We start from the raw sequence: 21,691 nt of genomic DNA on the forward strand, positions 1-21,691 counted from the left end.
CTCCGCTCAGAAGTTTTCGTGAGTGAAGATCTACAAGTGAGGGCAACACATTTGATATTAGGATACGATCCTATATCCTCGGACTTCCAAGAGATAGAAAATGCTATCATTGCGGGGGATAAGCGTCGTAGAAGGATAAACGTCGCAAGGCCAGGCTTCCTTTCCAACGACGATCTTCCTGACGACCCCACCATCATCCTATACACACGCACTATTGCGGCAGTTCCCTTCTCGGCGTACTCCCAGACAACCGCCTTCCAGGAAGAACAAGCGTCCTCGCCACACTCGTTAGACGAGGAGATAGACCAGTTTTAACTTGAGGACGTCGAAAGGCCTCAAGGAAACCCGTTTGTTATTCTCTTGGATGAGGAGCCTGAGCCCACCGAGACTTCAGGGATACAAGGCTTAGTAGTTGCCCGCCCTGACTCCAACTCCGAAGAAGAAGAGATGGACATCCTGAAGGGATTGATGCACAAGAGGGGCGAAAGAGTCTCCAAGAAGGGAGAAGGTGGGTCACAGGTCCCCCCGTCCTTGGCCCCACCCCCTCCTCCGTCCGATCCTAAGCCTCCGGTAGCGGAGCCTAAAAAGAAGAGGAAGGGTGCGGTCGAGGAGGCTGATGGGGAGAGGCAGAAGAAGTAGAAACAACAACAACAACAACCCTCGCAGCAAAGACTTGACAAGGGCAAGGGGCGTGCCTCGTCAGTGGAAAGCGGGGAGATCAGGGATCTCGCCGAAGTACGCCGTGCACCGGCTAACTGGTCTCCCAAGCTTATGCTAGACGGGGCACCAATCTCTTGCTAGTCCAACATTAGGATGTTCCAATAAGGCCATGCCCTCCACCTGGTCGATGCCTTGGAACGTCCTCTCCTGTTGCCCAGGGACATGGAATCCCTGGACAAGATGACTCAGTCTCAGCTGTTTCTTTCGCTAAAAAGGGACTTGGGCTTGGTAAGTATTTAAATCTTATCTCCATTTTATTTTTCCATCGTACCTCATTGTAGGAGACATTTTTATGTGTTTGATATTTTGATATCTTGTCACAGGCCGTCCAGGAAGTTTTTGCTGCCGAGAATTGGGTGGAGAATTCTCGGAAGAAGGCTAGGCTTGAACTTGAGCTTCGGTTGGAGACCAAGAAGTCCCTAGGTCAGGCCTTTGCGCAAAATGAGAAGCTCACCACACAGTTGGCGGAGCTAAAAAAGGAAAGGGATGGTGCTGAGGCTAGCTTGAAGACGATGAAGACCTAGGTGGAGGGGCAAGGCAAGCTTCTTCGTCAGAAGGATGAAGAGTTATCCAAAGCTCAGCAGGAGCACTCTGACTTGAAGAAGGAGCTTGCCAAAATGAAGGACGAGGCCCGCACCTTCAAGGACTCGTTGGAGGCCGCGAAGAAGGCTGCTTATAAGGAAGGGGTAGCGGCGACAAAAGACCAGCTGATAAAGGAGTTCGCCGCGCTGTGCTGGGAATACTGCCAGCAAGTTTGGGGTGAAGCCTTAAATGTAGCAGGGGTTCCTCCAGCTTCCGAGCTGAGGAAGCTCGAGAACATTTGGCTTCCCATAGACATACAAGAGATAGAAGAGCTTCCCCTTGTCGCCCCTGCCCCTCCCATGCCCCCGAGACAACTCCTCCAATGCCCCCTCCTGTGATCCCAGAGCCCATTCCTGCTCATATAGAACCTACAAGTTCCAATAAAGAGAAGGAACAGGGAGAAGGTGCCGAGAAGGCGACAAGCCAAAGTGCCGAGACTAATGTTCCTCCACCAGTAACGGCAAACAAGGGAAAACAGGTCCAATCCTCCTTTGAGATGGAGCTAAAAGGCACCAAAGCTGGCAGCACTTTTAAGTAAGACCCTCCTTCCAAAGTTTAGGGCCGAGCCTAGGACTCCTTTTTTGTAATTAAGAATTTCTTTGTAATATATATTAAAAGCAGTTAATGAAAGTCTGTCTTGTTTGATCTTCATTTGACTTGTATTTATCTTATTTTTATTTTTACTATAAGAGTTCTCATTAACGCACAAAAAGAATGAGTGGAACAACCAATTCCACTTTCAATAGTTGAACTATCATAACTTTAAACAACAGTACACATGCTTAGCTTGTACTTTACAAATTACGTCTTAAGAGTATCACATGTGTAACACAATGATGAACGCCTAACAAGCTAACTTAGAATTCAATTTGAGGCATAAAGTGATCAAAAATACTTCATCAAAAGCTCAACGTTAATATGACATGGATTTTTGCTAGTAATCCTAAAGTAAAGTATTTAAGGACCTGACATGAAGAAACTTTGCGTTAATGATAAGTACGATATCAAATTATACAAGGTACATGGGCCGAGAACCATGCATACCTAAGGTTCTGTTTAACAAATGATAAGACATCAATTTCCACGAGGCATGTGATCCGAGGACCATGCACGTCCAAGTTTCTGTTTGATACTTAGTAATAGTAACTCAAGATGTTAATTTCCCCAAAGTAGAAGGTCTGTGGACCTGGCATGACTAAGGTTCTGTTTAACAAATGATAAGACATCAATTTCCACAAGGCATGTGGTCCGAGGACCATGCATGTCCAAGTTTCTGTTTGATACTTAGTAATAGTAACTCAAGATGTTAATTTCCCCAAAGTAGAAGGTTCGTAGACCCGGCATAACTAAGGTTCTGTTTAACAAATGATAAGACATCAATTTCCACAAGGCATGTGGTCCAAGGACCATGCACGTCCAAGTTTCTGTTTGATACTTAGTAATAGTAACTCAAGATGTTAATTTTTCCAAAGTAGAAGGTCTGTGGACCCGGCATAACTAAGGTTCTATTTAACAAATGATAAGACATCAATTTCCACAAGGCATGTGGCCCGAGGACTATGCACGTCCAAGTTTCTGTTTGATACTTAGTAATAGTAACTCAAGATGTTAATTTCCCCAAAGTAGAAGGTCTGTGGACCTGGCATGACTAAGGTTCTGTTTAACAAATGATAAGACATCAATTTCCACAAGGCATGTGGTCCGAGGACCATGCACGTCCAAGTTTATGTTTGATACTTAGTAATAGTAACTCAAGATGTTAATTTCCCCAAAGTAGAAGGTCCGTGGACTCGGCATAACTAAAGTTCTGTTTAACAAATGATAAGACATCAATTTCCACAAGGCATGTGGTCTGAAGACCATGCATGTCCAAGTTTCTGTTTGATACTTAGTAATTGTAAGAGATAAACCCAAATAGATATTCACAATTTGAAACACGAACGATAAGAGTGCTTTTTATTAGTAATGATACATTCGAAGGTTGTTTACATTCCATGGGCATTGTACAATTTTTTCATCTGGATTAGATAGTCGATATGACCTTATGCCTGCTACAGAAATGATCTGATATGGTCCTTCCCAATTTGGTCCCAGCTTTCCCCAGGCTGGGTTTTTGGCAGTACCCACAACTTTTCTTAACACTAGATCCCCAAGCGCTAATGGCCTTAGCTTCACATGTGCATCATACCCTCGTTTAAGCTTCTACTAATAATAAGCCATTTGGACCATAACAGCCTCTCGCCGTTCCTCAACCAAATCTAGGCTTTTCTTTAGGAGGTCGTCATTATTTTCTGGACTAAAAGAGCTCGTCCTTAGCGTGGGAAAACCGGATTCTAAAGGTATCACTGCCTCGACCTCATAAGTCATAGAGAACGGTGTTTCTCCAGTGGATCTGCGCAGCGTAGTTCGATACATCCATAAAACATATGGTAGCTCCTCTACCCATCTACCCTTTGCGTCATCCAGCCTCTTCTTGAGTCCACTGACTATGACTTTGTTAACGGCCTCGACCTTGCCATTTCCTTGAGGATAGGCTGGGGTGGAGTACCTGTTTATGATGCCCATGTCACTGCAATACTTCCTGAAAGCTCTGCTGTTAAATTGAACGCCATTATCTAAAATAAGCGTGTGGGGCACCCTAAATCTAGTGATAATATTCTTCCAAATAAACTTCTTGGAGTCGATATCCCTAATATTTGCTAAGGGCTCAGCTTCGACCCACTTGGTGAAGTAGTCGGTCCCCAAAGGCAGCCGCCTTTTGTTTCCCACAGCCCTCAGAAAAGACCCTACTATGTCCAACCCCCATTGAACGAAAGGCCAAGGGTTAGACAAAGGATTAAGGACTCCCCTAGGCTGATGAATGTTGGGAGCAAACCTTTGGCATTGGTCACACTTTTTTGCGTAGTCCTGAGCTTCCCTCTGCATGTTGGGCCACTAATATCCCTGAGTTAAAACCCTATGGGCCAAGGACCTCCCCCCAGTATGGCTTCCTCAGATTCCCTCATGCAATTCTTCTAAAATTGCCTCTGTTGACTCAGGGTGTACACATAACAAGTATGGTCCAAAGAAGGAGCATTTATACAATTTCTGATCTTCGGACAGCCAGAAATGAGGCGCCTTTCAACGAATCTTATCTGCCTCAGACTTGTCCTCAAGAAGAATGTCGCTCTTCAGAAAAGATACCACAGGGTCAATCCAACTGGGTCCAGGCCTTATCAGGTGGATACGGGCGGCACTTGCAGTGGTCAGAGTTGGCTCTAGCAAGTCTTCGACGAGGATAATCCTAGGCCAACACTGAGCCAAGGACGTCGCCAAGGTGGCCAACGAGTCTGCATGTGTGTTTCCACTTCTAGAAACATGAGAAAGGATAAAGGAATCAAATTCAGATTGTAAACGTTTGACCTAGGTCAGGTACTCTTGCATTCGTGGATCCCTAGCCTCCATAGTCCCCGTCACTTGTCCGACCACTAACTGAGAATCCGAGAACATATGAACTTCTCTTCCTCCCATCCTACGCACCATGTTCATACCAACTAAGACTGCTTCGTACTCGGTCTCGTTATTAGTTGCCGAGAATGCTAATCTCAAAGAATTTTCGAAGACAATTCCCTCAGGGGATACCAAAACAAGTTCGACACTAGACCCCCTCTGGTTGGCTGCCCCATCAACGGACACTTTCCAAATCGGGGGTCCTTTGTCCATGACCATGCCAACTGATTTTTCATCCATATGTGATTCTTTCACTGTTTCTTCCAACAATGGTTTAGTAAACTCCGCCACCAAATCTACGAGAATATGGCCCTTCACCGAGGTGCGCGGCATGTATTTGATATCAAAAGCTCCCAAAATAGTTCCCCACTTAGCTACCCTTCCGGAGTAGTCAGAACTGTGTAACACTGACTTGAGAGGTAGTTGGGTGAGGACCACGATGGTGTGGGATTGGAAATAGTGAGGGAGCTTTCGCGTAGCATGGACTACGGCCTGAAGCGCCTTCTCCAAGGGTAAATAACGCACCTCAGCTTCATTCAAAGACTTGCTAACATAATAGACCGGTCTTTGTACCCCACCGTCGTCCCTTATGAGGACCAGGTTGACTGCATGGACGGCGACAGCCAGGTACGTAAACAGGATTTCATCAACCTTCGGCCAAGACATAATGGGTGGCCGGGAAAGATATTCCTTAAGTTGCTGGAAAGCTAAAACTCACTCCTCGGACCATTGGAATCCTTTCCATTTATTCAACAGTTGGAAGAAAGGCTTGCACCTATCAGCTGACCGAGAGATAAATCTGCTGAGAGCAGCAATCATTCCGGTCAACTTCTGAACTTCCTTTGGATTCCAAGGTGACTGTAAACCTTGGATGCCTCTGAACTGCGCCAGATTCACTTCTATTCCTCTATGAGTCACCATGTAGCGTAGAAACTTTCCGGCACCTACCCCAAACGAACACTTTGTGGCGTTAAGGCGCAACTTGTACTTTCTAAGTATTTGAAAGGTGTCGTCCAGATCTTTCACGTGCGTGGGTATTGTCTTACTCTTCACTACCATATCGTCCACATATACCTTAATGGTTTTTCCAAGTTGTGACTCAAACATTTTGGTTATCATCTTTTGATAAGTAGCCCCTGTATTCTTTAACCCGAACGACGTTACTTTATAGTGACAGTTCCCTATTGGAGTAATGAAGGTAGTCTTTTCCTGATCATCCGTTGCCAAAGAAATTTAGTGATAGCCTTGGAAGGCATCTAAAAAGCTCATCCGAGGATGTCCGACCGTGGCATCCACAAGCTGATCGATGCTTGGCATCGGGAATGAATCCTTTGGGCAGGCTTTGTTCAAATCTGTGAAGTCCACACATACTCTCCACTTTTCGTTCTTCTTTTTCACCACAACTGTATGCACCAACTACTCCGGGTAAAAAACTTCTTTAATAAACACAGCCCTCTTGAGCTTGAGCATTTCTTCTTTAACAGCCTCGGAGTGCTCTTTGGAGGAACACCGAGGTGGTTGCCTTCTAGGAACAATAGCAGGGTTGACATTCAAATGATGACAAATGAAGCTTGGGTCAACCCCTAGAGCCTCATAGGGATCCCAGGCAAAAACATCGATGCTATCCTTTAAAAACTCCACCAATTCCATCTTCTCTTGGTGTGGTAAACGTACCCCAACTTGAAAGAACCTTTTAGGATCATCAGCTATCAAAAACTTCTCCAAATCTTCACACATGGTCTCCTCCGACGTCACCACTTTGGGCGCATCCGGAGTCGTTAATTGCTATAAGTCCTTTCCGGCCGAGGACTGATGCAGTACTGCAGCAGATATGCATTGCCTTGCCACTGATTGGCTACCAAGAATTTCTTCAATGAATTCCCCCGAAGGGAACTTTACTTTAACATGCAAGGTGGAGGAAACAGCACCCAAAGCGTGCAACCAAGGCCTGGCGAGGATGGCCGTGTATGGGAAATATGCATCAACCACGATAAAATCCACCTCGACCATTTCCGGGACAGATTGTACAGGCAATCGAATCTGTCCCTTTGGTATGATAGCTTTACCTTCAAAGCTTATTAGTGGCGAGTCATAAGGAGTGAGATCCTCCAGTTTCAACCTCAGCCCCTTGAATAAGTCAAGGTACATGATATCTGTGCCGCTGCCTTGATCAATCATCACCCTTTTTACATCGTAATTCCCTATCCTTAAAGTGACCACCAGGGCATCATCATGGGGTTGGATGGTCCCCACCTTATCCTCTTCCGAGAACCCTAGGACTGGCACATTCCTTTTAATCCTTTTCAGCTTCGAGCCTGACTCCTCGGCCTAGGAGTGTGAAACTGCCATCACCCTGGTAGGACAAGAACCGGTCCTGCCAGGTGCGGTGAAGATAACGTTAATCGTTCCCAAGGACGGCCGAGATAAGTTGTTCTTCTGATTATTTGAGCCAGACTGACTGCCTTGCCCGTTAGGCTGGTATAGATGCTGTTTCAATTTCCCCTCGCCAACAAGTTGTTCCAGAGGGTCCGGCAGTTCTCCGTAGTATGACCCACATCCTGATGATATTGACAAAAAAGCTTCTGATTCCGCTTTATAGGGTCCCCCGCCATCTTTCTAGGCCATCTAAAGTAGGGTTCCTTACGGACTTTCTCCAGTAGTTGGTGCACTAGCTCTTGGAATACCGTATTAACTGTTTGAGGAGTGGATGAGCTAGACTGCCTATAGTAATCTCTCCTCAGCTTATTGTTGTGATACCTGTCCGACCTGAAATCCCTTTTTTCCTAAGGGATAACCTTCGCCTTACCCTTACCTTGCTGTTGATCTTTTTTAACCCTTTTGTACTCGTCTATACGGTCCATGAGGCGACGTACACTCCGTACGGGCTTTTTGGTCAAGAATTTACTCAAGTCATGATCAGTGGGAAGGCCCACCTTAAAAGTATTGATCGCCACCTCGTCAAAATCTCCATCTATCTCGTTGAACATCCCCCAATATTTGTCAGAGTATGCTTTCAGCGTCTCCCCCTCCCTCATAGCCATAGATAATAACGAGTCCAATGGTCGAGGAACTCTGCTGCATGTAATGAACCGAGACATGAATGCCCTAGTAAGTTCCCCAAATGAACTGACAGACCCCGACTTTAGCCCATTGAACCATCTCATAGCGACAGGTCCCAAGCTAAAAGGAAAGACTTTGCACATCAAAGTTTCATTGTGAGAATGCACCGCCATCCTTTGATTAAAGTGGCTTACATGCTCCACCGGGTCTGTCCGGCCATTATAAATGGTGAAGGTGGGCTAGGTGAACTGCTTGGGGAGCCTTCCATTCTCAATCTTACGTGAGACTGGCGACTTGGAGAGTTGGTGTAGGGCTCGGCTCATAGCGTCATTCCCTAAGCCCCTGGAGGGGAGCTTCTTAGGCCTGCGATTCGGTAGGTCATCCTCTTCACAAGAGGAGGTTTTGCTGGGGGACGTCCAGGACCTTGAACTGTAACTGCTTCCCCGAGATTCTTCTGAAGAAGGATTGGATGGAGGTGAAGTCCGCCTTCATCTGACACAGCGCAGCTTCTTTTTGAGGTGGTTAATCTCCCTCTTCATGGCCTTGGCATCATCTTCATGGGTGGCACTACCTCCACCGCGCGTATGACTCGCGCCAGGATATATGGTATGAACACTTCCCTCTTGATCCCTCCGGCGCTTAAGACGCTTAAAAAGATCTTCGGGCTGTGATCCTTGAGATTCTGCATGGTGTGAACCTAAACCTGCCATGATATTCCAATTCCTTTCAACGCTAGATTCCCACAGACGGCGTCAATTGTAAGTGCACAATTGTACCCGGACCCAAAACACGAATGTTGGGCTCAGGCCTAATGAGCCTTATACAATAAAATTTGTAGAGTATAGGTTTGAAATCTAGGTTCGGGATGTTGGAAGTTCAACTAACAGGTTGGAATGTTACAATCCGTGCAAATGATGAATGAATATAACAAATAGATCTCCTCGGACGTAAGTCGAGGATGGTTTGTATAGATATTCTCTTTCCAGGTCAAAGTTTACAATCCTTAGTTCCTATTTTTGTTTAGCAGAGAAAAATTGCCGATCCCCCTCTCTCTCCTCCTGGCCTCCTTATATGCTTCTTCTATACTGGCTCCTTCACGTGTCATACAAATCTTCCCTTTAGATACTTGTCCCATCTGCCACCTTTTTAAAGTCTTCAATCCATAGCCAGAAAGCTGAATTCTACTGTTCAGGTGTCATTTCCCCATTGATGCAGCCAAGAAGGTAGATGCAGGGTTTTTAATGTGGAGGTAGTAGTCTTTTCCATAGATATTTATCTCATGTCCTTGCATCTTAGAGGGTGCTTGGATCACCCTCTTACCCATCAGTTTTTCCAAGATTCTGCCCTTAACCTTCTTGGCAAATCTCAGGGTCTTCGGCGGACCTGTCCAAGGAGACATCCATCCTTGGACAACTCCTCGGACCTCTGCAGTATAGGTTGACTCGTGGGCTTAGGGTCCCAGTGACTAAAACAAACTGGTACCGATTGATTAAGCCCAAAGCCCATTTGTTTATTTAATAACTCTTACCCCCCACAGGTATTTTAGGATAGGCTAGGGTAGTGGTAAGATTCCTCATACTTGTAGCCATATGATTATTGATTAGTGGATTCTTGGGAATAATGATCTTAAACTCATCTGGTGGGGTATTTGACTTGCGAGAAGTTTTTCCCATTTGTCAATAAATTACCGTTTTAATTTATTTTCCGTTGTGCATTTAATTTATTTAGTGATTTGTTGGTACCTCTACCATTTACATGTAATTTGACCTATTTAATCAACTTGGGTAATTAAATTAATTAATAAGGTCAATATATCTTAACCCAACACTTGGAATGTTGCTTCCATACAATACACATGTTAAAGACACGTCTATTTATGCTCACACACCTTAGATGTCTTTCCACATCTTTCACATGCATGCATCGCATGCTTCACCGGGTTACTTCATCTTTGATATATTTTTTGTCATTTCTTGGTGGGACTTGATTCATTCAATTGGCTATAAAGACTTTCTTTCCAAGTTAGAGTTTGAGTGGGATGCCAGAATATATTTAGATATTGCTATAAATATTTAAACCATAGCTTTATAGAACACTATCGGTGCCAAATATAATTCTATATATACTCTACATTGGATACATTATAAGTTATAACATATAGTTCAAAATAATAAATATATAGCCATAAAGGACTTTTTGCTTTAAATCGTAAGACGTAGGCCATTGTGATTATCTTTCATTAATATCAAGTTATTTATCACTCTCACAGTTGAGAATATTGTTACCTACCTCTGCCTGAAATTCCTTATACCCTTGATCTGATGAAGGTGAAAGCATCTTCACAGCAACTTGAAAGCCATCTAAGTACCCATGGTAAACTGTTCCAAAGCCTCCTTTCCCGATAACACTTTCAAAATTGTTGGTAATGCTCTGGACCTCTGAGTATGTGAACTGCTGTTTCTTAGACTCCAACACCCTAACTTGTTCATTGTATACAGAGTTCATCTCCCCTGCCGGCACATCTGCTAAGATCATGACAATTTAATGAAGCATATGATATCTTTGTCCCTTTTGCTTCCACACAAAATTGACATTTTTGTGATCTAAAATTGGGATACCCCAAAACATCCAAGCTTTTGGAATATACAAACATAAATTGTAATTCTACCTTTTTTCCTCCTTTTTAGGTGCCATAAGAGAGCAATTCCACATAATAAGAGGATGGCAACTCCAAAAACTGCTGCTACTACTGGAACAACAATATTCTTTTTCTTTTTGCATAGACTGGACACACAAGGATTTGGATTCACTCCATCACTAGCAAGATTTGGATTTCCTCCAACACTAGTATCAACGATGAAAGTAAAACATTAAACTGCAGCTGATACCAAGAACCTCTTGATCTTCTATCTTATACTAACGGTGGCTATAGAACTCTTAAAAGTTTGGATATATGCTAGCACTACTTTATAGAAAGAAATTTGGTGTCAAAGGAAAAATGATTTAAAATAACGATAATCCTCATGAGTAAAAGACAGACCTGAGCAAAAGTAATCCCTTATTTGATCTTTCAATGAGTTCCATAGGAATTGACCCTGAGAGGCTGTTATTTTGAAGGTTTCTGTAAAGATAGATAAAGTATGATTTCTACATTCATACTAACATAAACTGACAATGTAACTTGAATCCTGAGTAACTTACAGAACATGCAAGAGAGGTAGCTGTGACAGAAAAATGGGAACAGTTCCATTTAAGCTATTGTTTGATAGATCCCTGAAATAAGCAAGCCAGCATGTTAATTTAATATCAGTCACCATAAAAGGGGGGAAAAAAAAGAGCTATTTCGATTTAATTAGCAAAATATTGAGTATATCTGGTTTTTGTGAAATGCTTACAAATATTGTATCATTGTGAGATTTGATATGAAAGGAGCTATTTCCCCAGTCAATCCACTTGATGATAAGTTCCTAATATGGAGATCAACAAATTGAGTATTTGTAATTAATTAAAATGTTAAAATATATACTTTACATAGAAGGTATAAACTTACAAGGAAATGATGCTCGGTGAATCGAAAGCATTGTAGCTGCAACTAAGACCGTCCCACGAGTAATCTTTAGGGGCACAAGGATCTCCTTGCCAGTTTCTCTTTATTCCATACATTGACTTGATATTCTTGATAGCGTCAACTAATTATTTCATAGAACGAAAAATATATATCAAAGAGGTTAAAAAAAAAAAAAAACATTAAGGGATAATGATCTTAGACAAATTAAGCATGTTGTGGTGCATTTTTAATGCCGTAAGAACGTACCATCTGTTTGGTCTGTTTGTGCTTGTAAAAGCTGTTTCAACGTGTAGATCTCAAAGGCGTTGAGAATGGGCGGAAGGGTGGAAGTGTCAGTTTTATTTACCCAAAAATTAAAATATTCTCCAGTCTCTCCATCTCCTACGCTAAACATTGTCCACGTTGATAAGTAGTAAGGAACTAAAGGCCCACGCCACCATATCCCATTCAAATAGACGTTTAGTTCTCTAGACTGGTTCGGATGAAGCTTTTCTACTTCAGCAAAGTGCATGTAGATGTATTGGGTCACTGTGTTACCATCATCAGGAGTCCACTCATAGCCTAAGGAAGCATTTATATCAAATTTTGTCGCTGCAGTATTCATGACAACCGATGGTACTTGGAAATAGTTGTGGTCTGTGGCGTCAATCGTTTGATTGGTACTAATGCTTTTCCATACATCTGTGACCAAGGGTGACCATATGCGATCAAAAACATCATCTTTGTACCTAAGTAGAAAAGAATATCATATATATCAGGCTATTTATTTGAAAATGACTTTACTGAGTCTTACCGAAACGATGAGATTGAAAATGGCTTACCGGTAAGTTCTATTGGTTGTTGAACCACAATCCAACCGCAAGTAGAGATCCAGTGATCCTGTGTTAGGTATGTAAGTATTGTTGTTCAAAGGTCTTAACTCTAACACTGATATGAAAGGTGTCCCGTTGCCTGTGTTTACAAGACAAATATAGATGTCTTCTGATAAGGATAGATGCATAATTTCCTTGGTTTTTGTACTTAATGCATCTGACACCGCCACAGTGTCCCACCTGTTTACTCCAAGATACAAATCAAATGTTGGTATTTTGCCTTTGCCATCATAGTTCCCATACATGAAACTCGCTCGGATCAAATAGTTCCTGTTTTTGCCTGGTGAAGGTCTTAAAGTGTAACAGTTTTTGGTTCCTTCAGGAAAGCTGCGGACAGTCCAAAACTGTTGTTCAAGAGAATTGCTCCTGTATTCGACTGAAATATTCCCATTTACCCCAGTTTCTGTGAAAGTTGTGTCGGAAGTGTAATTGATTTCTGTTATTCCATCTTTATAGCTTGAGCCATCTGGTATCCCACAGTCTATGCTGATGAAGCCTGAAATACAAGAGGATTAGCTCTATGTTTAAAGTGCAACAATTGATATACAGTGGTGCTCAAAAGATTTAGATTGTCAAACCTAATTGATCCTGGGAATGAACAAGGACTGTGAGAGCAAAAGCACCATGAATTATTATTGCAAATAGAAAATGCTTTGCCATTTCCAACACCGTTTAGATTCCTTGGCATGCCTGTTCACTTTTCAGATTTCAATCCAATAAATAGTGCTTTGCAATAAGTTGTATGTTGTGCAAGTTGTACATTGATGAGATTAAAGTATTTGAGCAGCCGAGTCAATTACTTATAGAAAAATTCTAGGACCACAAAACTATTCACAACTTCTTGCCACAACTATGATGTGACAGATTATAATTAGTAAAGAAAAAAAAGTATTTTCACGTATAAGTGATGATTAACCACTCACAGTCTGCCACGTCAAAATTGTAATAAAAAAAATTGTGAAATAATTTGTGATTCTAGAACTACTCTTACTTATACGTAGTGAAAAATGATATACCACAACCAAATCCCGTCTTTGTCAAAAGATACACTAACATTATTTCTTTTTTTTCTCCAAAAAAAAAAATTTTCCTTTCAAATCCATCTGTTGGCATTGTCTTTAAAGCTCTGTTTGTTTCGATGTAAAATATTTGCGGAGGTAAAATATTTTACATGTAAAATATTTGTAGGAAAATATTTTCATTTTACAGTGTTTGGCAGTGTACATGAAAATGTTGTGTAAAATATTTTCTAATGTTTGGCACAACGTTAAATGAAAAAAAAAAAAAAAAAACTGGTAAAAATTTAAAACAATCTTTTATTAACTTCCAAAAAATACATAGTGATAGGCCAAAAATGTATTGACCCATTGTGATGAATTTATTAATTAATTACCCAAATTTATTAATTAATCAAATTAACATGTAATATACGTGGTAGCACAAACAAATCACCAACTAAACAAAATGCAGTGAAAAATAAATTTGACAAGGTGATTTGTTTTCGAATGGGGAAAAGCTCCAAGTCAAAAACTCCACCGGGTGATTTTAAGGTCACTACTCCCGAGAATTCACTATTATCACAACAAGCGGTTACAAGTAAAGGAATCCCAGTACTTTATACCAACCTACGATTGAACCCTTACCCCAATACCCAATTGGACTTGTTCTGTAGTGACAATCTCTCCTTTTAATGCATGACTCCTAGTACGTGACTAACCAATAGATTCGCGGATCCGACTTGATCACCAACTTGAGAAGAATGTTGGCTGAAAAGTTCTTTAGTTCATCACATGATGAAGATCACAAAGTTGCTTGGTCACAAAACCCTATGGTATACAAACACAACAGCCTCTTCAAGATGAACTAAGGCAAACTAGGTTTCAGGTCACAATTTGCATGAACAACTCTTTGCTTCACACTTGTGCAACTGTACTTTTTATGACGGCCCTTAAAATAATTCTTATATATGTTTAAGGTTGTGAGAAAACAAAGCTCAAACACATACTCACGGATTAACGTGAAATCAGAACTAAAAATCTGATTTTCATAATTCTCGATAGATACCCTATCTATCGAGCAGTTGTCGAGCTTCGTGCTTAGACAGCTTTTTAAATCTGGATAGATACTGGCTGTCGAGTTTTAAAAACTAACACTTCATCACTTTATTCTTGGACAGACTTGCATAGCTTTAACACTTGAACTTGAAACTTTGTTCTTTGAAGTATTAAACACATCCTAGTTCTACCCAAATACAAGTAAAGTGCGTTTTGTCAAAAAATTAACCAATACGTGATGATATATGTTCCTAACATGAATCACATATGTCCTAACACATAGAGACAGGTGAATGGCTAAAATTGTTGAATCTACTTATACAAGTTCAAAATAATGAATATACATTGATCTTGATCGTTTAAGGGATACTATGATAAATTGTACTAAGATATCACCAATGGTTAAAAAGGTTAATCTACTTATAGTACCACCTCTTTAGGCTTTAGCTGAAGCTTGTAAATCATCTTGTAAACTTCTTTTTCTATAGAAAGCTGTGCAAAGAAAATGAAGTAAAAATTATGGTTTAAAAAGTATTGTAAAACCACATAAAGTACTCATAATGCAAAAAAAAAAAAAATTATTATTGGCCATGTCTAATTCTAATAACATTTATAAAATAAAAAAATAAAAAACTGAAAAGCATAATAATGTATTTGGTATGAATGTGTTTTTAAGAAAAAAATGGTACTTATTCTAACAGGAACAATGAAAGAAAACTGACATGCGAACCAAAAACTCTACCTTTCTTCTTCTTTGTTCCAATTTGTCCCATTGCCACTCTGCTATTCCAAACCCCAATTTTCAATTACCATTCAGCTACCAAACCCACGGCCACAACCAGTGGCTCCTTACCAACTCTAATATACAGAAGGTGTTGTTCCAATTAAAAAAATGAACCCCATTTGAAATCAACCCCAAACACTAAATCAAATCTCACTCGATAGTGGCAAAAAAATCCCACAAATCCATTTGAGATCAACCCCAAAACCTAAATTAAAAGCCACACAATAGAAAAAACAAAATCCCAATTTTCCAAACCCACAGAAACCCATTTGAAATCAACCCCAAACCCTAAATCAAATTTTGCAATCCCGAGAGAAATCAACCCCTAATCCTAAATTTGCAATTGAAGGCTCCTCAAGGTATTCTCTCTCTAACATTATGGTATATGTTGGGTTAAGATAGATTGACCCCAGTTAATTAATTCAAATACCCAAGTTGATTAATTAGGCTAAATTGCATGCAAATAGTGGAGGCATCAACAAATCACCAAAAATACTAAATGCAGCAGAAAATAAATTTGACACGGTAATTTGTTGACAAATGAGAAAAACCTCTCACAAGTCAAAAACCCCACTGGGTGGCCACCACTCCCAAGAATCCACTAATCAACAATCAATTGGTTACAAGTATAAGAAATCTTACTACTACTTAGGCCTATCTCGAAATACCAACCTACAGTTGAACCCTTGCTCTAATACTCAATTGGACTTGATCTTCTTGTAGCCTTCTTTCCTTTGATGCACAAATCTCCAATTTGTGACTAACCCTTTTGCACAGATCTCAGTATGTGACTAACTCTTGCAACTTGAATGGATGTTGTTGGCTGCAAAGTTCTTCACTTCATCAACAATGAAGATCAAGAAGCACATGATTACAAAACCCTATGGTGTAAAAATGTAGTAGCTTCTCACCAAAAAAAAAAAAAACTCTTTGGTCTCTGTATCCGTATATGACGGTTCTTAAAATAAGTCTTATATATGTATAAAGTTGTGAAAAAATAAACCCTAAACAAATACATAAGCTTGGGCCAAATTTCAGATCTAGAAATCTAAAAATCATAATTCACGATTGATTGAGCTTCTATCGAGCTATCTGTCGAGCTTCTCATTTAGTCTCAAAAACAGTATCTATCGAGCTATCTATCGAGACTTAATGAAATAGCTTTTCTTCACTTGTTTCTTGGATCAATTTTCATGTCTTTAATACGAAAACTTGATATACTTGAACGACATATTTCTTGATGTATTAAACCCAAGTTAGATCTACTCAGTTACAAGTAAAATGCATTTTGTCAAAGGATTAACCAATTACATAAAATATGACCCTAACAATCTCCCCCATTAGCAATCTATGACAAAAACATAAGCATAATTATTGGAGGAGTATAAAGCAACAATCTCCATAGCTATTACAAAAAGAATTACATAAGCCTAACTATTACAATGAGCTCTTCAAAAATTTTGCAAGAAAAGAGATCATGGCATGAAAGACTTGCAACCTGTCTTTTCTAAAACACTTAAACAAGATCCATCAAGACAACAAGTGTGAAATAGAGACAAGTTATATAAAAGAGAAGACATGTGTATAGAGAGAGAAAAGAAACAACACATGTAAGATAGAGGTGAAGAAATATACATCATCATATATATAGAGAGAAGGACAACAATGTATGTAAAGGTCACAAGACCATGGTATATGAAGTGAGAAAGATACATCAAAACCTCACTACATCACTCAACGAACTCTCCCCCTAACTAGTCTATCCCTATGCTGGCTCTCCCCCTAACATCGTGACTACTTTCATATACAAAACTACTCTCTCTTTTTGTCACAAGTGGCAAAGGGTGAATCACTGAGAAGTAGCCATCTCATCATCAGACTCAAACCTAGAAGCATTATCATCATCATCATCTCCACCATCCAAAGAAGACTCCTCAATAGGCTCGGGTATGGGAGAAGGAATAAAACCACCAAGGTGAGATAGGCGGCGAGCGATGCGACCAATCCTAGTGTTTATCTGATGCATCTCATCAAAAAGATGGTCAAGACGACTACCAAAATCAACACGCATGAGCTAAAGCTAATCCAAGATGGTAGCGAGGGAGACCTTTGCTCTAGACGAAGAAGGTGGAGCAGATGAAGAAGAAGGTCGAGAAGCGGGGGCAACATCCATCGTAGTAGACTTCACATGAGGCCGCTCAACGGCCAACTGTTCATCACTCTGAATATATTCCTTGCTGATGGCACCCATGGAGTAAAAGAGAGGGGAAGGAGGAATGGTGACAGGCAAGTGTGTGAGGATGCATGTGATAGCAGAAGGAAAGATAAACTTATGACGTGTTGCAGTGTCTCGATAGATATTTGTCATAGATTTTATCATATGTGAAGGAAAATCTATAGAAAGATCCTCCATAAGAGGGAGAAGAAAATGAGCACGAGGCTCAATGATTGTGTTATAGAGTGACTGTGATGTGAGAAAAAAGGTCATCACCATATTAAAGATCCTTGGACCCTTAGAAAACTCGGTTGTGGAGAAATTTAGAGTTTCTCCCTACACCACGAAATTCTCACAAAATAGTGAGGTCATCTCATCTCAAGAGATAGAACGAAGATGAGTGTGACTAGGGTAGTCCGAATGTTCTACCTTAGGGATGCGTAGCACATTGAAAATGAGCTCCGGAGTGACTACGATACGTGTGCCTTGGAATACCATAGTAAACTTAGGCACAGAGGTGTCGATGGAGTGCATATTGGAGTAGAACTCCTATATGAAAACACCGAGACACCTCTTTGGTATCTCACATAGAGAAGCCCAACCCTGAGAGCTAAACACACGGGGAAGAGGAGTGTAAAATCAGACAGAGTGACCGGGTGTTCCGAATGAATCGTCTGGTCAGTGAAGTTCTCATAGAAGTCTTTGTGGGAATTCTCATCACGGAACCTAACGGAATCGGGAACATAGAGAGAAGAAGAAGAACCATGACGTGAGATTGGGTTCTTGAAAGGAGCAGATTTCTTGGGTGCCATAGTTAGGAAACTAAAAAAAGAAGAAAGGAAAAAAAGAAAAAAGAAAAAAGAAAAAAACACAACAGAAGAAAAATGCTTAGGAAGGAATGAAGAAAGAGGTGCAATGCATGATAATGCATGAACATTTTACATGCAAAAAAAATTGCATCATGGGCAAAAACCCAATCCAAACTATAACACTCATAAGAGATAATCAAACACACAATCCTAGAATGCATGAAACATTGTTATAAAGACAAAGAATGCAATGCATGAGCGTGTGAAATCATATTAACAACACCTAACCCAAAACTTTCATCAAAACCACAAAACCCCAAAATTTTCAACAAAAACAAAAACTTAGGTCCAAAATGCATGAAGAATGAGAAGAAGAAGAGATTTAGAACACTTACTAAGAGATTGAGGCTTGGATTAGGCCGAAATCTTAAAGGGAAGAAGGTTTTTGGTGAAAAAGTGAGGTTTGGATCGAGAGAGAAAAGAGCGAGATCGAGATATTTGAGTTTGAAATGAACATGCTCGAACCTCAACTATATATAGAAAAACTCAGCTTGATAGATCGAGAAGGTATCGAGAACAAAAACGTGATAGATCGAGAGGTATCAATGGCAAAAGATTCTCGATAGATAGAGGAGGTACTGAGCACCTATCGAGCAGACAAAGGCTCTAAAGAATTGGCTCGATGGATCGAGCTATCTATCGAGAGGTATCAAGAGCAAACCTAGAAATCTCAATAGAAGAGACTTGTATCAAGAGGCTATCGAGCTTTCATTGAGGAGGTATCGAGCATCTATCGAGAAGCCTGAAATAAGGTTTTTCAAGGAGGAAAAACAACACAAGATGAATGCAATCAAGATAGACACCAAAACAAGAAATCAAGAATCATGTTAAGCACTGAAACACATCATCACCTCTAGATGCAAAGCATTCTTAGATCAAAACGTACTAAACAAGTCAAACCAATTTTATTTTCAAAAACAAGTTTAGACAATTTAGTAAGCATATACTACCACATGTATTCCTTGTGATGACGAAATCACATTGTACTTGTACAATAGTATCAGGAGTAGAAAAGAGTTCACATCTTGTGTGTGAAACTTTAGTAAGATCACTTTATATGCTTGAACAACATATTTCTTGATGTATCAAACCTAACTTAGATTTATCTAATTACAAGTAAAGTATATTTTGTCAAAGAATTAGCCAATTACATAAAATATGATCCTAATAGTATAGACAGCCAAACAATTCCTAGGAGCTGACAGATGGCTAAGTAAGATAATTTGTACACTTTGTTTTTCAGAGACGGTTAGCCTTAAAGTCGATTGTTAAGCCATTGTATATATTATCTAAAGTCATAATATATTACAAGTCCATCCGGATAAATGGACTAATAGATTTATATATAAGCATGCCATTACCTTCTGAATATCTTTAAATAATAATAACAAATTAAAAAGTTTGATTTCTTCAACTAGTCCTATATGCTTGGAGACTCATTCAGTTCTAATAGATTGTACAGCAATCGAAGACTCAAAGTGATCCAAAGTCAGCGTTTTGGTTTCTAATTGTTAGGGCAAGATCAAGTGATATCTTTGATGTCACGCCATCATTCATGATGTGGTACCTCAATTATCAAAATGCCCAATGGACTACAACTAATTATTCAAACATATAAACCGCCTGGGGGGGGGGGGGGGGGGGGGGATCATATTTTGCATCATGTGAATGTGGTATACGTATATTCTGTATTAGTGCAAAAAATATCTTAAAGTGTGAAAAATATAAGCTGTAACTAGAACCCCATCCCCATGTTTAGGCATATAAACCAGCCATTTATATTACGAAAAAAAAAAAGGGCAAAAATGCAAAACTAACCCTCTAAGTTTCACATTTTGTCATTGCAGTCATCTAACTTTAGTTTCAATCAATTAGTCCTTTAAGTTTCAAAAGTGTTTCAATTTAGGCCTTCCACTAACTTCTGTTAATGCTCTACCATTTAGTGCAATTTTTTTTTTCTTCTTCAGTTTTTTTTAAATTAAAAAATGCAAAAAACTGATTTAAATTTTAAAAAAAAATGGTGAAAGAAAGATGTAATTAAATTGTTTTCTCTTTCTGTTAAAACTAATAATCACCCTGCAAAGGAATCCTCTCACAACAGTAAGTTGGAGGCGCTCTAGGATGGGGAAAACATCTCGTTCTTCATCATCTTCCCTTCCTGGGGCTATCAGCTGAAGATCACCCTCTACATTCACGATATTGCCCCTCTGATCTTCTCTTTGGGATTGTATTTTATCGACCAAATCCTCTCTAATAACTAAAGAGTCAACCAAAGACCTCCTGTCAAAGCCACCAAAGACATTGTTGCCACTGCTCCTCACCGGTCACTGCCGACTATCCTTGCTTGGCGGTGGTTGTCTTTCTCTTAACTCGGTTCGACTAGGCCAGTCTTCCTCTCTCTACGTTTTCTTATCAAACCCTCATTAGAGTTTCAACCCACGGCTGGGCTATTGTGTTTGGTTGGTTTCAAAGTCTTTTGGATTTGGTGAACAACCCGGTTAAGCTCCCTCTCCGATCTGGTCTGTGTTGTTGGATTCTTTCTCTCCAATCCAATATGGGTGTCCTTGGATTCTTTCTCTCTCTGATCTGATTTGGGTTTTCAAGTTTAGTTTTTAGTCAAATCTATTCTTGTTTCTGATTTTGTTTGTAAAAACCAAATGAACCACAAAAAAAGAAAAACCTAGAAACATTGTGGGTAGGGAATTTGTAAATTGTATATGTTACTGATGGTGGATGTTAGATAATTGTTTGCTGTGCTTTGTTCTGAATATGTATATTAAAATTTTGGGTCCATTTGGATGCCATTTTTAGTTGTGAATCTCGTGATCAATGTAAAGAATTTTTTTGTTGTTTGTGTGCTGGGTTTGTGGTGTGTTATGGGGATTTCTTCATTTTTTTTTTCAATTAAAATTAGTTTTTTGCATATTTAATATAAAAAACTGAAGAAGAAAAAAAAAAAAAAAAAAAGCACTTAACGGTAGAGCATTAACAGAAGTTAGTGGAAGGCTTAGATTGAAACACTTTTGAAACTTAAAAGACTGAATTGACCGAAACTAAAGTTAGAGGACTGAAATGACAAAAGATGAAACTTAGAGGGTCATTTTTGCCAAAAAAGAAAAAGAAGAAGTCCATTATGAGTAACAAAGCTACAAGTTTAACTCATAATAATTTGGCTACCACTTGCAAAACCAAAAGATAAGTAAGAAAATAACAGGTTTCTCATTAATATATATATATATATATATATATATATATATATATATATATTTGGGATTGGACCTTATCCAAAAAGTTTTTGCTTACAGTTATTTTAATAGCAACGTGAGCTGTGGGCATGGTTGTTAAAATTCTGATCTAGATCTTACGATTTTACAATCCCACCCGCCCAAAACGATCTGAATCTTTCAAGGATCTTTCGATCGTTCAAGATTGATAGGATTGTACGATTCTGACGATCCCAAACGACCTTGGTTTCTTG

At 39.9% G+C, this 21,691-nt stretch overlaps 1 protein-coding gene across 1 annotated transcript in view; it reads right to left on the reverse strand.

The window, feature by feature from the left end:
* The window catches only part of LOC142634777 (putative LRR receptor-like serine/threonine-protein kinase At1g05700), a 30,120-nt gene extending 17,169 nt beyond the window's left edge, over positions 1 to 12,951 (reverse strand). The window contains exons 1-9 of the mRNA XM_075809042.1: positions 12,870 to 12,951; positions 12,241 to 12,787; positions 11,666 to 12,147; positions 11,402 to 11,540; positions 11,247 to 11,318; positions 11,053 to 11,124; positions 10,892 to 10,972; positions 10,520 to 10,695; positions 10,141 to 10,373 (exon numbers count right to left, since the gene is read on the reverse strand). Of these exons, the coding sequence (XP_075665157.1) occupies positions 10,141 to 10,373; positions 10,520 to 10,695; positions 10,892 to 10,972; positions 11,053 to 11,124; positions 11,247 to 11,318; positions 11,402 to 11,540; positions 11,666 to 12,147; positions 12,241 to 12,787; positions 12,870 to 12,951 (1,884 nt within the window). The remainder of the gene's footprint in view (positions 1 to 10,140; positions 10,374 to 10,519; positions 10,696 to 10,891; positions 10,973 to 11,052; positions 11,125 to 11,246; positions 11,319 to 11,401; positions 11,541 to 11,665; positions 12,148 to 12,240; positions 12,788 to 12,869) is intronic.
* Between the last annotated feature and the right edge of the window lie 8,740 nt (positions 12,952 to 21,691).

Source organism: Castanea sativa, chromosome 5 (assembly GCF_040712315.1).
Source record: "Castanea sativa cultivar Marrone di Chiusa Pesio chromosome 5, ASM4071231v1".
Classification (NCBI taxonomy): Eukaryota; Viridiplantae; Streptophyta; class Magnoliopsida; order Fagales; family Fagaceae; genus Castanea; species Castanea sativa.